General features: G+C 43.9%; 1 protein-coding gene across 1 annotated transcript in view; it reads left to right on the top strand.

The window, feature by feature from the left end:
• The window catches only part of LOC132885537 (zinc finger protein 239-like), a 72,587-nt gene extending 60,552 nt beyond the window's left edge, over positions 1–12,035 (top strand). The window contains exon 4 of the mRNA XM_060920297.1: positions 10,981–12,035. Coding sequence (XP_060776280.1) covers positions 10,981–11,796 — 816 coding nt within the window. The 3' untranslated portion in view covers positions 11,797–12,035. The remainder of the gene's footprint in view (positions 1–10,980) is intronic.
• The last annotated feature ends 4,629 nt before the right edge of the window (positions 12,036–16,664 follow it).

The raw sequence follows: 16,664 nt of genomic DNA, 5'->3' as shown, positions 1-16,664 counted from the left end.
GAGGAATACGAGAGAGTCTAACAGCAGTGTTCTCCAGGGGAATTGTTGTCCCAGCAATGGCCTTGGCCAAGTCCAGTGCTGGCTAGGGAGCCGAAAATAGATAAGATTGGAATTTGTTTGGTCTTGGCGAGCAGACGCATTCTTTTGCATGCCTACTCCGTATTTCCACTATGTCCATTTTGGTCTCCAAAATGATCTAATTTCCATTGCAAAGCCGAAAGCTTCTCCATGATGTTATCCACGTTGCGGTTCAAGTTCTGAATATCCACAGTCTGAGTGCCGACAGCTCTGCCCACCGCTTCCATCATGTCGGGCAGCTTTATGGGGCTTTGAACAGCTGTCCCCGTTTTCTGATTTCCTTGATAAACCAGGGCAATGCCTAATCCAATCAGCAAAAGTCCTGTAATCATGGTTCCGAATAGGTAGATGTCTTCAGTGTCCTCCACAGAAAGAACCGCCAGGCACACGAACCGCCACTCCTCCCACGCGTCCATCGTGTAGCCGGCTGCGAACGTTCCAGCAGGACAGGCTGGTTCCCCCGAACCCAGGCTTCTTGTTGAGAAGATTGTGTCAATTGCGTGAAGAGACCAGTTTATCAATTCCATGGTTTTTAGTCCAGAGAGCAGTGCGGAGAGAGTCTCTCAAAAATATAGACACTAGACAGACGAGACAGCAGAAGCAGGAAAGATAAGGGAGAGGGAGAGAATGCGACCGCCTTCCGCGAGAGCATGGAGAGAAAATGTGGCTTGAGCCCAGGCTATCTTAGCAGTGTTGTCCGGGAAGACTGAGATGGTCAGGTCCCTGACTTTAATCTGTTGGCGCTCTTTCGCGCGGCGCAAGATGTCAACACACTCACTGTAATAATGAAATCTGCACACGATGGCCCATGGTCGTTCACCAGGCTTGGGCTTAGGTTGTCGAGTCTGGTGGGACCGGTCCAGAAGTGGCTCCTTGTCCAGATCAAATACTTCCTTTAGCAAGGCGGCTACAGCAACAGTAGTGCATGTCAGGCCCCTCCGGGACTCCTATTATCCTAACGTTGTTGCATCGTGACCTAGCCTCCAGGTCTTCACACTTCTTATTTTCCAGCTTGGCTACAGTAGCAGTGAGGGACTCGAGAGTAGTTTATATCTCAACGATGTCATCGGTACAACCAGACAGTGAATGCGCAATCTCCCCAATGGTACCTTTCAGTGATGATATAGTATCATCAGTAGCAACTTTATCATTAGCCAGCTGTGTCTTCACGGCTTGTAAATCGAGCTTGATAGTTGACCGAGCATCCCAGACAGTCTCCTGGAGTTCCTTTTTGAAAATATCGGCAATGTCCTTCCTCGGTGAAGTAAGTAACTTGAGCTTGAGAGAGGCAATGTCATTATCAGCTTGAGGCGAGGGAGAGCCTGCGGGTGGTGGCGACTCACTCGAGGACAAGGCCGCGGCATGTAGAGCAGGTCTCAGTTGTGTTTGGACAGTATTAAAAGTTTTCACGTTCGTTCCAGACATTTTAATGTGGTCCAAAATTAAACGTTCAAACAAACACTAAGTAGAATAAGGGGAGATTACATGTATGACCAAAAGTGCAAATAAATTACAATCTTAATTGAAAACAGCAGGAGCCCACAAACTCGCGTCCTACTCAATCAGTAGCTCACGCAACCCCCCACTACCAATTTTGTGTGACGGCATTTACTTTCTAATTTTCACATGGTCTGTTTTAAGGTGTGTGTGTGTGGTTATACCAGGGTGCTAGTTTTTTCTCTCTAGGGTGAAAGCATTGTGAACGCCCCATAATTTGTCCCCCAAGGACATGAAAATTACAGTTGACACAAGTGTAATATACCAAATGAAAGGTGGTGTTCTGTCGATTTCAGAAATATACCTCTTATTTAAAAAAAAAAACAATTTCAAACATTCAGTAATATTAACCAAGTACCTATTTATTTTGAAAAACATTTTTAAACATTTTAGATATTTTACAAGTAAAATAAATTACTGGTTTGAAAACAATTTATCTTGGGTTAGAAAAATAAGTTTTACTGGAAAAATGTAACTTTGGATGAATCAGATTGACGGTATACATGTACCGAGATGTCAAAGTTCTTGAAAAATACACCATTTTATTGATAAGTTTTGCCCTCCAGGCCATTTCTGTTGGCATAATAAACAAACAGGCTTACTATTATCACTTCTGTTTTTCTAGCTAACAAACATTCATAAATGTGATAATTTCTCATAGAATATGTGAGGGGCATCTTTTTTTTTTTGACAAAATGGATGCTTGAAGATCAGTCAAGTCAAGTTTATTTGTATAGCGCTTTAAACAATAGACATTGTCCCAAAGCAGCTTTCCAGAATTTGAATGACTTAAAACATGAGCTAATTTTATCCCTAATCTATCCCCAATGAGCAAGCCCGTGGCAGCGGTGGCAAGGAAAAACTCCCCCAGATGACACGAGGAAGAAACCTCAAGAGGAACCAGACTCAAAAGGGAGCCCGTGCTCACCTGGACAACAACAGACAACATGACTATAACATTAACAGTTTTAACATGAAGTCAGTTTCGTTGATGTTATAAACTCTTCATTGATGGAAACCTGAGTGCAAAACTGTTCATGACAACTGCAGTCCTAAAGTTTGCAAGTCAACTGTAGTCCTCAGCCATAAAAGCATTACTGTAAGAGTCCAGAGCGTCCTCCAGGTGTGACTTTCAACTGTCCACATGAGGCCGTCCTCCACAGGAGCGATGCGATGAGACTCCAACCAGACACAGGGCACCAGGATGGATCAGGCAGGTCCGAGGAACAGAAGAGGTTCAGCACCTCGATCTCAGGACCAACATGTAATTCAGATGGACAGATTTGGAGGGGAAGAGAGAGAAAACGCAGGTTAAGTATGTCCAATGTCACCTGAATAAGTAGGAACAGTATACATTTTGCGCTGAGTACAAGCAGGAACGCTGGCAAGACTAACTATGACAGCATAACTAAAAGGGGAGAGCCAGAAGGTAACACAGGCATGAGGGGCCCCGGGACATAAAGCAGCAGCCACTACACCGTCAACAAACTCGAGTGAGCAAGCGAGTGGGGACTGACAGCATCCATAGATCCCAGTTTACCAAAACACTCTGTCTGAGGACCCTCCAGATCTACACCTTTACCTCATAAACACCATTAACACAAGGCTTGACTAAACAGATCTGTTTTCAGCCTAGACTTAAATGCTGAGACTGTGTCTGATTCCCGAACACTACTTGGAAGGCTGTTCCATAACTGTGTAATAAGTCAGAAGGCAATTTGAACGTTCATGTTGACATAATGGACAGACGGCTATAAATTTTGGCTGACGCTCCTGTGTATTTTTAAAAGCAGGAGTAGAGTGCACGTGTTTCCCGTATATAAAGACTTTTTAATAGAAGGAGGAAGTATTTATTTAACTTCAGTTGTTTTTCATGAAAGCCATTAAACTGATCCAAAAAAAATGTTGATGTAATGGACATATATTTGCACATATGACTTAGAACTGACAGGTTTGCCAAAAATGTATATATTACTTTTAAAAATTTAATTAATCTGATGAAACCAATAACAGCCATATACATTGGTAGAAAAAAACGAGTTAAATTATCACATAAAAGAGGATTTTCTAGGCCTTTGAGCAAACTTCTGTTGAAAACTTGGTAAAAGGGTAACAGCAAAGCACATGTTTTCAGCCAAAGTAGTGGCACCCAGAGAATGCTGGGAAGCCCATCAGTGGTCGCTGCAAAAGGGTTGGGAGGCACCGTTAACACGTGCTGCCATCTGTTGACTGCCAGCTCAATATTTTTCCTCACAGGAATAAAAAAAAAATGCACAAAAGAAAGCATGCTGTTGGTAACATGTAAAAGTGGGTAAAGGATGCTTTGTTCAAAGTGCCACCAAACTTTATTTTTAACAGAAGACTGCTGAAACTTTCAGAAATTATGCAGCATGATTAGTAGACCATGTTAAAACAATCCCAGTTGATTTAATTAAAAAAAAAAAAGGTCCTAAATTTACTTTCTCCATGCAAAAATCAAAAAGGGGTGTTCACTGTGCTTTGACCCTTGTATCATTTTCTTTTAAGTGGCGCTACATTATCTAAAGTATGGCGGAACGTTGACTCTCAGCATTCAGTTGCCTGATCGAGTTCGATGGGGTCTAATGGTGATCCAATCAAAGTTGCTAAGTCAGGAAGACTATTTCTAAAACTCTGCGTAGTAGTTGACGTGAATGTATGTTTGACACAGTAGCGTGGTGAGGTTTATATATTATTGCTCAGACGTATTTTGAATTGGATGAGAATGATCTGGGGTAGCTTCAGACTGGAAGTGTGACCTATATTTTCTATATTGAGCACGGCTCTGGGTATTTGCATGTCCTCCATACGTGACAAGTGCCCAGCAGAGCTGTCTGGTCAAGAGCGTGGCCTCAATGCTGGGAATGTTGGCTCACTCCAAGATTTCATTGTTGGCAACGTAGTCTTGCCACTTAATGCCCATAATGGACCGAAGGCAACGCTGGTGAAAGCGCTCTAGAACCTGCATTTGTTTGATATAGAACCCAAGCATCCAATCCATAGAGGAGAGTGGTAAGAACTGCAGATCTGTACACCACGATCTTCGTAGATAAGCGCAGAGAGTGTTTTTTCCAGACATGGTTCTGCAAGCAGCCAGAAGAGCTACTGGCTCTGACGAGGCAATAATCACCAAGGGTGTAGACAGTGGCATCGTTTGAAATGATGCTCCCAAGGTATGTGAAGTGCTTAACTGTGTTGAGTGCTGTTCCATCAATGTTGATGTGTGAGGCATTGTAGGTTCTGTGTGGTGTGTTCTGGTACAGCACGTCTGTTTTCTTAAGGCTGATTTGTCAGGCCGAACACTTTCACTGCATCTGCAAAATGGTTGACAACTGCTTGTAGAGCTTCTTCACTGTGAGCCAGGAGTGCACAGTCATCTGCAAACAGCAGCTCTAGAATCAGCTCTTCCAGAGTTTTGGTGCAAGCCAGAAGTCTTCGGAGGTTGAAGACACTTCCACCAGTCCGGAACCGTATGTAGATCCCTTCTATGAGATCCTCCTTGGCCTCCCTTAGCATCATGCTGAAGAAAACGATCGAGCGTGGGAGTAAGGACACAGCCTTGCTTGACCACATTATCAATTGAGAACAGGCCAGATTGCCACTGTGTTTCCCTTGCCCCAGCTGGCTTTTTGTGGAGCTGTTGTAGGATCCTGAGGCGCTTAGGTGGGCAGCCCAGTCTTGAGAGAATCTTCCAGAGCCCATCTCAGCTGATTGTATCAAAGGTTTTGGTCAGGTCTATGAATACTACATATAACACCATGCTTTGCTTGCAGCGTTTCCTGGATCTGTTGCAAAATGAAGATCATTTTGGTTGTTCCTCGATTTGCTCTGAAGACGCACTGGCTTTCTGGTAGATTTTCCTCAGCAACTGTAGGGATGAATCTGTCCAGGATGACTCAAGCCATTATCTTTCCTGATATGGACAGCAGTGTGATGCCCCTGTAGTTTGAGCAGTCTGATTTCTCTCCCTTGTTCTTGTACAGGGAGACTATGATGGCATCACAGAGATCCTGCGGTATGACCCCTACCTCCTAGCATACCTTGAAAGTGTCCATGAGCTTCTCAAGAAGTGTTGCCACCTAGCTTGTACACCATTGATTCCAGGAGCCTTGTGGCACTTTTGCAATGGCTGCTTTCACCTCTTTCTGCGTAGGAGGGTTGTCGAGTTCTATCCTCAATGCATGCTGAGGAATCTTCCTGATGACCTCTTTTTGCACCTGTCGTCTGTCTCCAAAGAGGTTTCTGTAGTGCTCTGTCCAGTGGTGAAGGGTTGATTTTCTTGTCAGTGAGGAAGCTGGTGCTGTCTGATGAACACAGGGGTGCTTGCACCTGGTGGGTATGGTTGTACACCGTGCACAATGCCTCATAGAATGCATGAGTGTCTGCATAAAGCTGGATTTGCTCCGCAAGGTCTATCCACCACTACTTCTGCATTTTCCTCAGCTTGCTCTGTACAATTCTGCATGTATTCCTGTAGGCTGCTTTAGCTGCCTGGTCGTCTGGTCTAGCAAGGACCCTCTCATAAAACAGAAGTCCTTCTTCTGAAGGAGATCCTGGATCTCTGTGTCGTTCTCGTCAAACCAGTCTCTATTCTTCCTGGTTGCATATCCTGCTTACCTCAGGGATTTGTCTCCTGAAGGATGGTTTTCAACCGGTACCAGAAGGTCTGGATCCTCCTCTTCTGAGTTGATGATGATGATGATGATGATATGCTCTTCCAGTTTGTTCTGAAACTCCACTTTCAGGCTGTGCAGCCTGTCCACCTGCAGCTTCTTCACCTGAGGCCCCTTCTTTGTCTTTGGTTTAATGGTCAGTCACTGGGCTTTGACCAGTCAGTGGTCTGTGTTGCAGTCTGTGCTTGGTATGACAGGAGTGTGTAGTATGTCTGGCGCATCATTTTGGCGCACTAGGATGTAATCCAGTAAGTGCCAATGTTTGGACTGTGGGTGTCATTTTGAAGCATGTTTTCTGCTGGAAAAGTGTCGGTAATACTCAGACCCCTCTTTGCACACAGCTCCAGAAGCAGCCTTCTGTTGTCACTGCATTTGCCCACTCTGTGCCAGCCCAGAGCTCCTGGTCATACAGTACGTCAAAGTTCTACCCACCCTGGCGTTGACGTCACCCATGATGAGGATCTTGTCTGTTTCACTGACTTTTGAAAGGAGATTTCTCAACTTTGTGTAGAAGGCTTATTTCGAAGCAGGATCTGCCTATTGTGTGGGGGCGTAGACATTGAGGAGTGTGACGAACTGGTTGTCACGTAGTGGCAAATGAAGAGACGTGCGACAGTTGGAATGTCCAACTGGGAGGTTCTGGAGATTGCTGGCAATGGAGTTCTTTATCATGAAGCCCATGCTTGAGAGTCTACGTTCTTCTTTTCCTTTACCAGACCAGTAGAGGGTGTAGCCTGCTCCTTGTTCTGTCAGAGAGCTTTGTTCTCCAAGTCGCACTTCACTGACTGCTGCAATGTCAAGATCCAGCCTGGCTAGTTCCCTGGTTACAAGAGCTGTATGTCTCTGTGAAATGATTATTGTTGCCCGAGTCCTGCATTGTGCAGACGTTCTAGCATGCTGCCTTAAGCATTGCTGTTTTCTTCTTTATTCCTACTTTCTTACCGCTTAGGTGAGATGCCTGTTGACCGTGGCTAGCCAACCAGGTGATAGTGAGACAAGTGTTGTTTGAACCACCTTTTTCTAGGTCCGTCTCCATTTGGAGCAAGCAGTGCAATCCTTAAAGAGGGCTGCTTGATTGCTCCGGGTGCTGCCGAATGTTGCTGTTGTCTCAGGTCATCAACATGCGACCCATACTTCTGAGCTGCCTGCATGCAGAGTTAAATTGCGACGACCAGGATCATCTAGTACCTGCCATTTTGCCTCTTTTCCATCACCGTAGGACTTTCTTCCCATTTTTGCTGCATAGATTTAAAGTGAGGATTGGCATGTGCAAACCAACCCCACTCTTTAGGCCAGGGGATGCGCCACAGTGGCTCAGCAGGCTCAGATGGCTGTGGCGACCACAAGGCTGTAGGTTTTACATCGGCGTGTCCTTCTTCTAGCCTCTGGTTTAAAAACCTTCCTTGGAGGCATGAGGACCCAGTTATAATGCTGGGTATTCAGTCACACCCATAGCAATCTTAGTGAAAACAGGGGCATCCCATGAAGGTGTTGCTCTGGAAACGGTAATGTAGGAGAGGCTAATTGCAATGACCTCCTGCCTAGCAGACGGGCCATGTGGCGATCACTACACCTGGAAAGGAGAGCCTATGTGTTATGCTTGCACCTTCCTTTAGTGAGCGGGACCTCAATAACCCCCATAGGTCGTATGATGTTCAGATTAACCCCTACTGAATCTAGAATGGACACGAACAGTTTTCGATAACCCAGAAGACACTCTGAAGTGAACGTTAAAATCTCCAACAACTAAAGCTTTATCTCAGGAACTAACCAGGTCTGAGATGAAATCTGCAAATTCAGAAAGAAACTCAGAATATGACTCCAGGGGCCTGTCAATAATAAGTAACGGAGTTGACTGGGTAGACTTATTTTTCGAGACTACACACATTATATTAGTATGAAGAATGTCAAATGTATTAAATTTATAACCAGGTTTTTGTGTTACACCTAGATAATCATTATAAATAACCGCGACGCCTCCTCCTCTGCCAGTTAGACGAGGCTGGTGTATATAACTGTATCCAGGAGGACTTGCTTCATTTAATGCTATATATTCATTTGGCTTAATCCATGTTTCAGTTAAACACAGTACATTAAACTCCTGATCAGTAATAAGTTCTGTAACAATTAGCACTTTAGATGCAAGAGATCTAATATTTAATAGCCCCACCGTTAGATCAAAGGTACTGGCAGCAGCTGTACAGTCAGTATGATCTAATTTTATATTGATTAGGTTACTGGAACAAACTCTATGAATATTTCTACTTTTTTGTTGAGCTCGGGGAACAGACACAGTCTCGATGTAGTGGACCCTGAGTGACAACTCTGTGCAGCTAGCAGACAGTCGGTTTAGCCTGTTCGTCTGCTCCCTGGCCTTGGCTCTGGATTGTCAGAAATTAACTAGGCCTGTTCTGAGACTATGAACTCTCTGTTGCAAGAAATGAGAGCAGCACCTTCCCGAGTGGGATGGATACCGTCCCGCCTTAACAGGCCAGCAGTGCCCTCAAAACTAGCCCAATTATCTATAAAGCCCACACTGTTTTCAGAGCACCACCTGGACAACCAGCAGTTCAGCGACCATAACCTGCTGTGAGCTATATCGCTGCACCGCATTGGGATGGGGCCAGAGCATACTACAGCATTGGACATCGTCTTCACTAATTTAAACACCTCTACAAAGTTACTTTTAGTAACCTCAGATTGATGAAGGCGTCTATCGTTAGCTCCTACATGACTGACTGACTATCTTTTGAGAACCTGTGCTTGCTTAAGACCTGAAGATTACCTGCTATGTCTGGTGCTATGACTCCTGGTATACACCTGACTAAAGCTGCTGGTGCCCCTAAAGGCCGAGCTAATTTCATGTGCCATAAGAGAGCCTTCTGTAACTAGAGCTCTTTCATGTTTCTCAGCGAATGCATCACTGAGGAGAGTGAACCTGTTTGACATGTGAAGTGGAGAGGAGTGGTGCTCCCGTGGGCGAGCCTCAGCGGTAGCTTTGGCTCTGTTTATGCCGCCGAGTTGTCGCCCGTTTGCCCCGCTGTGAGGGCTCTAATGTTGGACTTGGGGGATTACTGACTCCGCCTAGGGCATCCAGACTTTCCTCTACAGAAACTGTACTGCTCTCATTCTCACTAACCCTCTCTAGAGTCTGGATATGAACCTCCTAAAGCTGCAATCTTTTCCATCAGAGAGCTAACTAATCTGCACTTATCACAAATAAAGCGATCACTAATGATGGAGGCAGAATGATTTAAACATCCTGCACTCAGCACACTGAACAAGCTGATGGTGTGCCATGATAAATGATTTGCATACCTTAATTGAAGAGCTGTTGATCTTGAAGGCAGATCCGATGTAGATGGCCTCCAATTGTGGTCTTTGGTGTTCTCCAAAACAAAAAAATTTAAATGTGGAAGAAGGGAAAGTGAAAATACAACAAAGATGAAAATTATTTGTCAGAAAGAAAGCTTGTAAATTAAACACACACCATAAGACAGACTTGTGGCAAACAGTTAAACAGGAATAACGTCACAGGAAACTGTGTTACCAACTGCGTCCAACTCTCTAATAATGTTCATCCTTATGGGTATAAATGATCAGCTTGGTGAAACCAAAAGAGATTTTTAAAAATAGATGGGTTGAATTGCAGAACAGTCTCAATCGCAAACTTTGGCCGAAAGGACTGTTAAGGTCGCTAAAACTCTGTAAAGCTCTCTCCATGTTCACACAAGCCTTAGGCAGACAGAGGTATTTGGAGCATCTGAACTCTCCTGTCCATCTTCTGGAGTGTCCCCTCCACTAGAAGTCCCACAGAAAGACAGGGGCTGGTGACCTGAAGACTTTACAACAGAAACTAGAATGGCACATGTTAGAGTGCATACCTCCGCCAAGCCACACATTCTCAACATCAAAATCAAGTCACTTGAACCTCCTGATAATACTAAAGCTGGACACCAAATTTCATCCAAATCTGTTCACTCCTTTTTTGAGTTATGTTGAATAGATAAAGAAACAAATGAAGGTGAAAACATAACCACATCCAACAGTTGAGCACTGGGGAGCACATCTGTCAAATAAGTCAGTCCTGAAGATAGTGTCTCAGGTATACAAACTTCAGATTTGCTCCAACTTTATCAGGACTCGTGGCCTTGTTAATATCCCTGGACAACTCTCAGATCTCACCATCTGCTACTGTACGCAACCTCAGCGTATCCTCCTCCCCTAACGTTACTAAACTGACTGACCCAGTGCAGGTTCTTCCTGTACAGGTTTAGGAAGATCCAGCCATTTCCATCAGAGGCCACTCGGGTGCTTGCTCAGTCCCTTGTTTTCAGACAGGAAAGATGTTGTGTAGTTTTAAATTTCAATTGATAAAATTAATCTGTGGTATTTATTAAAAATATTTGACTGACTACTTTTGCTTCTTTCAGATTGAGATACAGGTGGTGTCCTGTCTTCTACTGCTTTTTTTTTTTTTTTTTCCCCACCTGTCCTCCCTGCAAGTTTACTTCTCCAAGAACCTCAAGATCAAAATAACATGAAGGTAATCGAGATTAAATGCGAGAATCTGGAACCAACAGAGAGCTCCAGTAGTCTGCAAAGGTCGTCTGGTACTTTCGAGACGAACATCTCTCCGAGACAAGTCCAAAAACACATTCACAAGTGCTCACAGTGTGGAAAAAGCTTCAGTCAAAAGTGCAATCTCAAACAGCACCAGCATGTTCACACCGGAGAGAAGCCGCATCAGTGCTCGTACTGTGGGAGGAGATTCGGTCTAAAGAGTACTCTCAATCAGCACCAGCGGACTCACACGGGAGAGAAGCCGTATCAGTGCTCATACTGTGGGAAGAGTTTTACACAGACAACTCATCTTCAACAGCACGTGCGCATTCACACTGGAGATAAACCTTACCACTGTTTAGACTGTGGGAAGCGTTTTAGTCGGGTGGGCACCCTCCACATACACCGACGCCTTCACACTGGAGAGAGACCGTATTACTGCTCGCAGTGCGGGAAGTGTTTTAGCGAGAGAGGCACTCTCGTACAACACGTACGAATTCACACAGGAGAGAAGCCGTATCAGTGCTCGCAGTGTGGCAAGGGTTTCGTTGGGAAGAGTAATCTCAGGCAACACCAGCGTATTCACTCGGGAGAGAAGCCGTACCCGTGCTCATACTGTGGGAAGAGCTTTACGCAGCGGGGGAATCTCCGGAAGCACCTCCACATTCACACAGGAGAGAAACCGTATCAGTGCTTAGAGTGTGGGAAGAGTTTTACTCAAGGAACTGATCTCCAACTACACCAACACATTCACACCGGGGAGAAGCCCTATTACTGTTCAGCATGTGGGAAGAGTTTTATCAGTTACAGTAATTTCCAGCAACACCAGCGCATTCACACAGGAGAGAAACCGTATCGGTGCTCACACTGTGAGAAGAGCTTCAGGACGCACAGAAATCTGCAGCGACACCTGAACGTCCACACCGCTGACAACGAGGATGTGTGCAGTTCTCCGCAGAACGTGTGATTGAACAATCATTTCTGTTCTCAGTACGTACTTTGGGTCAAATGACCTCTTTGAACAAAAATTCATACATGCTGGTGGTAAATTTCTTTTGTGTGTGTGTGTGTGTGTATCTGATTACTCAGAGAGGTCCATCATTATAAAACTATTAATTATATACAGTGTGGAGAGTAATAATGTACTTTTCCAAAGCGTTTCAATTTCACCCAGTTAATGAGATGATTTTAATATATTCTTAATGCATGCCCATGTTGTTGTTTAGTTGTTTGAATTCTAAAACAGAATAGTTAAATAGTTGGTATATTATAATAACTTTGGATAGCAATAAATTAAAAGAAATTACATAATTTGCTAATTTAAAAAGTTTGAATTGTATCAGATATGTGAAATATTCATTAGGAACATATTTGTGACACGTTTTAGATGAGAACGATCTGAGGTCGCTTCAGACTGTGGACATCTGACAATTTTCTGTATTTAATCCACATTTTAGTATTAGATCTAGAGTGTGAACATCGCTAATATATTTCAGCACTGCCTAAAAGTGGCGCTCCCGATGAGTGAGTGTAAAATGTGTTAGTAAGTAAATCTACGTTATTTAAAAAAAAAAGAACCAAATTAAAAACAACCGCTGTATAAAAACCCATCTATCTTGTATGAATAAAGATACAAATTTCGTTGTCCGGTGTTTTGAGATGCGTTGCCTTGCACTTGCCATCGGGTTCCCTGTGGTGGTACGCATGCAGCGTACGGTCACAAAAGCCATCAAAACTCGGGTAGATGCATTATCGTGTTCTCTGAAGTATGGAGCTTCGCTCTGCATGCGGGGAGCCTTGCTACGAGTCGGTCTTTTTTTTTTTTTTTTTTTTAAAGATTTTTTTGGGCTTTTTTCACCCCTATTGGATAGGACAGTGCAGAGATAGGAAATGAGCGGGAGAGAGAGAGAGATGGGGAGGGATCGGGAAACGACCCCGGGTCGGAACCGAACCCGGACCCACGGCACGGCGCCCCATCCACCCGAGCCACGACGCCCGAGCCACGATGCCCCCATGAGTCGGTCTTTTGACATTCTGATTAACCCCTACTGAATCTAGAATGCACATGAATGCTGTTCTCGGAGGGTCTTATGGGTTATTGAAGTGAATATTAAAGTATCCAATAATTAATGCTTTGTCAAAAGAAACAACCAGGTTTGAGATGAAATTAGCAAATTTAGAATATGGACCTGGGGGCCTGTAAATAATAATCGGCGTTATCAGCTGGGTAGAGCACCACACCTTCACGGAAACAGATGAGGATGTGTGGCAGTACTGTTGATTGAGCTGAGCTCTCCGACCCACCTGGTTTCTGAATGTTGGTTTATGTTTTGGAAAAATATTACTATGTATTGAAATCGGTCATGCTTTTAGTTGTCACCCTGAGGTTGTTTGTTTATAGAAGTTGGTGAGGATCACAATCATTGTGTAGGTCCTGATTAAAACAACCATACTTTTCAGTCCTAATAAAAACCTAGAATTGAAGGAGGGTGTACTTTTTTTTCTTTTTAACTGTAACTTGTAGAGCATCAAACTTTGGCATGCAAAGAGCATGCACTATGAACTTATGAACAAAGTGATAATGGTCAGTCAGGTAAGTCCTGATTCGGGTTCTTCTCTTAACATCAACAAAATGTTCTAGTCTCTCTAGAATATTTTTATCATAGCTATGGTCTCAGAAGTATTCCAGCCAGAGAAATGTGGTGTTATGAGGCCAGTAGTATGTCATTTGCTTCTTTAACCAGTATTGTTTACAATGCCTAAACCCTGATTGGACCATTTTAAATGTGTGATTCCTGTGTGATCATAGCTGGTTATGGGCGTCCTTGCAAGCACAAAGAGACCTCAATAAGTAAACTGGCAGTGATGAGACGCGGGTGACAATCATGTGTTGCCTGTCTGTTTCATCCAGCGTTCTTTTTGTCCACTGCTGACCCTTGACCATTCTTTCCTCTGCCACAATATCTATATTCTAGTCACTGTCAGAAGTTGGAAGGCCTATGGGCATTGGAAGTAGGAGTGTGTCTGGGGGGCGTGCACAGCACCCCCAGGGTCCCCTCCCCCGAGTTGGTTTGCTTGACTCAGTGTAACACCTGACTTGAGCTTGAGACCAATCGCTGATCACCAGTGCTGGACAGTAAGTGTGATCTGTTCCTGTACTTAAGTACATTTTTGAGTATCTGTACTTTACTGAAGTATTTCCATTTTGGGGGACTTTTCACTTTAACGCCACTACATTTTAAAGTAAAATATCTTGCTTTCTACTCCACTACATGATGCAACATCTGTCGTTCCTTCTTACTTTTGAGGTGAAAAAAAACTGATTTGTCCAAATTAAAGTAGCGAGCACAGCAATCAGAGACCAGCACATGTTTTATTTTGACATTTGCTTTGACCTGCACTTAGACCTGTTGCTATGCAGCAAACACAAAACGTTAGCAATACAGTAGCCTCCAATATTGAGAACTTGGAAGGAGTATAAGAGTCAGGACTTTCAACTCGCCACTTCAATGCTCATGGCCTTATTGGAATCTCCCCCCCAAGTGGTGGAACAGAAGGAGTCATTTATTTTCAAATGTCTTCTCTGCCCCATACAATTACTACTTATAAGAATACTCCATCAAATTTAAGGAAGCATGTAGAGGTAAGCCAATCTTTAGTGGGCAGACCAATTTAATGTTAGCTTGCAGCAGTGAGGTGTGTATGTGGTGAAAACAAATCCGTGGTTACAATGATGATGTAATGTGCATAGTTAGTTAGTGAAGTAATTGTTTACTTTTAGGCAGCAAACTGCAGTCCAGTGGGACAGTAAATGCAGACTGGAGCTAGTAAGTGAATCGCTTCAAGGTTGATCCATTTCTGTTAGCTATCTGGAGCTCTGTTTCACCTGAGTGTGTAGTGTTTTTGAAGCTTTGAAAGTGAACGCTCTTGTGAAATTATAAACATATTTAATTTTAAATCAGTAAAACACTGATTGGAACCATTTTGCTGCACGATGAGCACATTCACTTGTGACACTTTAAAAACATTTGTTGATGTATATACACTTAAGTAAGGTTTTGAACACAGGACTTGGAGTATTTCAGTGTGGTATTAGTACTTCAGTAAAGGATCTGAATATTCATATGTAGACTCCTCTGTGTTGGTAAACGGCATTTATAGAAACTAAACTTTTGTTCCAACACACAAGGACTTGGACTTGCACGAATTTTCAACTGGCTTACTCCAGTCCTTGTCAAGGAATGACCCTCTGCTTCCAGCACGTGACTTTTCCAACACGTGATTGGAGCAGAGGGTCATTCCTTCACAAGGACTGGAGTAAGCCAGTTGCAAATTCGTGATAACTGGAACCTCCCCCTGTCTTTGTTTAGAGTAGGTTGAAGGGCCCTGATGTAGATGGCTTCTTTTACTCCTTTAGTGAAGAAATCCGGTTCACTGTCTTATTTCCACAGTGTTGAGTATGACTGTATGTCCCGGTGATTCTAGATGGATGTGTTGTGATACCTCTGACGTTGTCGAGCTGGGTCGTTTGTGTTCCGAGAACCTGGTTTTCAGTGAGTGTTCTGTTTCTCCTATGTAAATTTTCTCTGCACTGGCCTTTGGAAGTTTTTCCCTGGCAAGGAATCCAGTATACAGTCCTGCACTTTTCCTCCTTGGGAGTTCTATCCTTGGGGGCAACAAGAAAACTTCTCAGGGTGGAGGTGGGTTTTAAGCAAGTTTTTATCTCGTGGGATCTAAAGATCCTCTGAAGCGCTTCAGATTGTCCTCTGATGTAGGGGAGGACGATAAGGCCTCTGTTCTGTTGTGGGTCTTTTTTGTCTGTGTTGTTCCCTCGGTTGATGGGGTTTGGGTTGAGTAGCCTTGTCAATCGCCCACTGGGGATGGCCGCACTTCTTGAGCGCCTGAGTGATATGTTCTTTTTCTTCCTGCATGTCCTCTGGGTCAGTGATGGTGTTAGCCCTGTGGAAGAGCGTCCGGATTACTCCTAATTTGTGTTCCAGGGGATGGTTAGAATTGAAGTTCGAGTACTGGTCTGTGTGTGTTGGTTTCCTGTAGACTTTCACCTGCAATGAGCCCTCTGCCTGTATGACTGTTTGTGTCTAGAAATGCTAGTGAATTGTCTTGTTCCTCGTAAGTGAATTTGATGTGAGGGTCAATAGTTCAAATGTTCCATGAATTCTTGAGCGTGCGCCTTCTTGAGTTTGGTGTGAGTGTAATCCACGTACCTATACCACCATAGGGGTGGGTGGGGGACAGTGTTGATTGCCAGATGTTCCAAATGTTCCATATACAAGTTACATACTATGGGCGAAACAGGGGAGCCCATAGCAGTGCCATGAATCTGTTGGTAGAAGATTCCATCAAACACAAAATGGGTGCAACAGAGGCAGACCTCAAGTAGATCCACAATCTGTGAGGGGGTTGGAGTGGAGCTTTGTGGAAGTGTGTTGTCTTCTTGTAGTCTGCGTAAGATGATCTCAAGTGCCTTATCAACAGGGACCGATGTAAATAACGTGGTTATGTCAAAAGAACGCATAATTTTGTCCTCTTTCACTCTGTTGTTCTTGATAAGGTTCACAAAATATTGGGAGTTCTTAATATGGTGTGTGGACTTCCCTACTAAGGGGGACAAAATTTCAACTAAAAACTTGGCACAACGATAGGTGATGGAGTCAATGCTACTAACGATCGGTCTCGGAGGTATGTTTGGCTTGTGAATCTTAGGTAGGCCGTAGAACTTGGGTGGCGTTTCAGTGGTAGGGTACAGTTGTCTGTATGTAATCCTGTTAATCTTGCCTTCTTTTTCGATGGGTTGTAGAGTCGAGAGGAGTTCTT

The sequence above is a fragment of the Neoarius graeffei genome, chromosome 4 (genome assembly GCF_027579695.1).
Source record: "Neoarius graeffei isolate fNeoGra1 chromosome 4, fNeoGra1.pri, whole genome shotgun sequence".
NCBI classification, from domain to species: Eukaryota; Metazoa; Chordata; class Actinopteri; order Siluriformes; family Ariidae; genus Neoarius; species Neoarius graeffei.
This window is presented reverse-complemented; position numbering and strand designations above follow the sequence as displayed.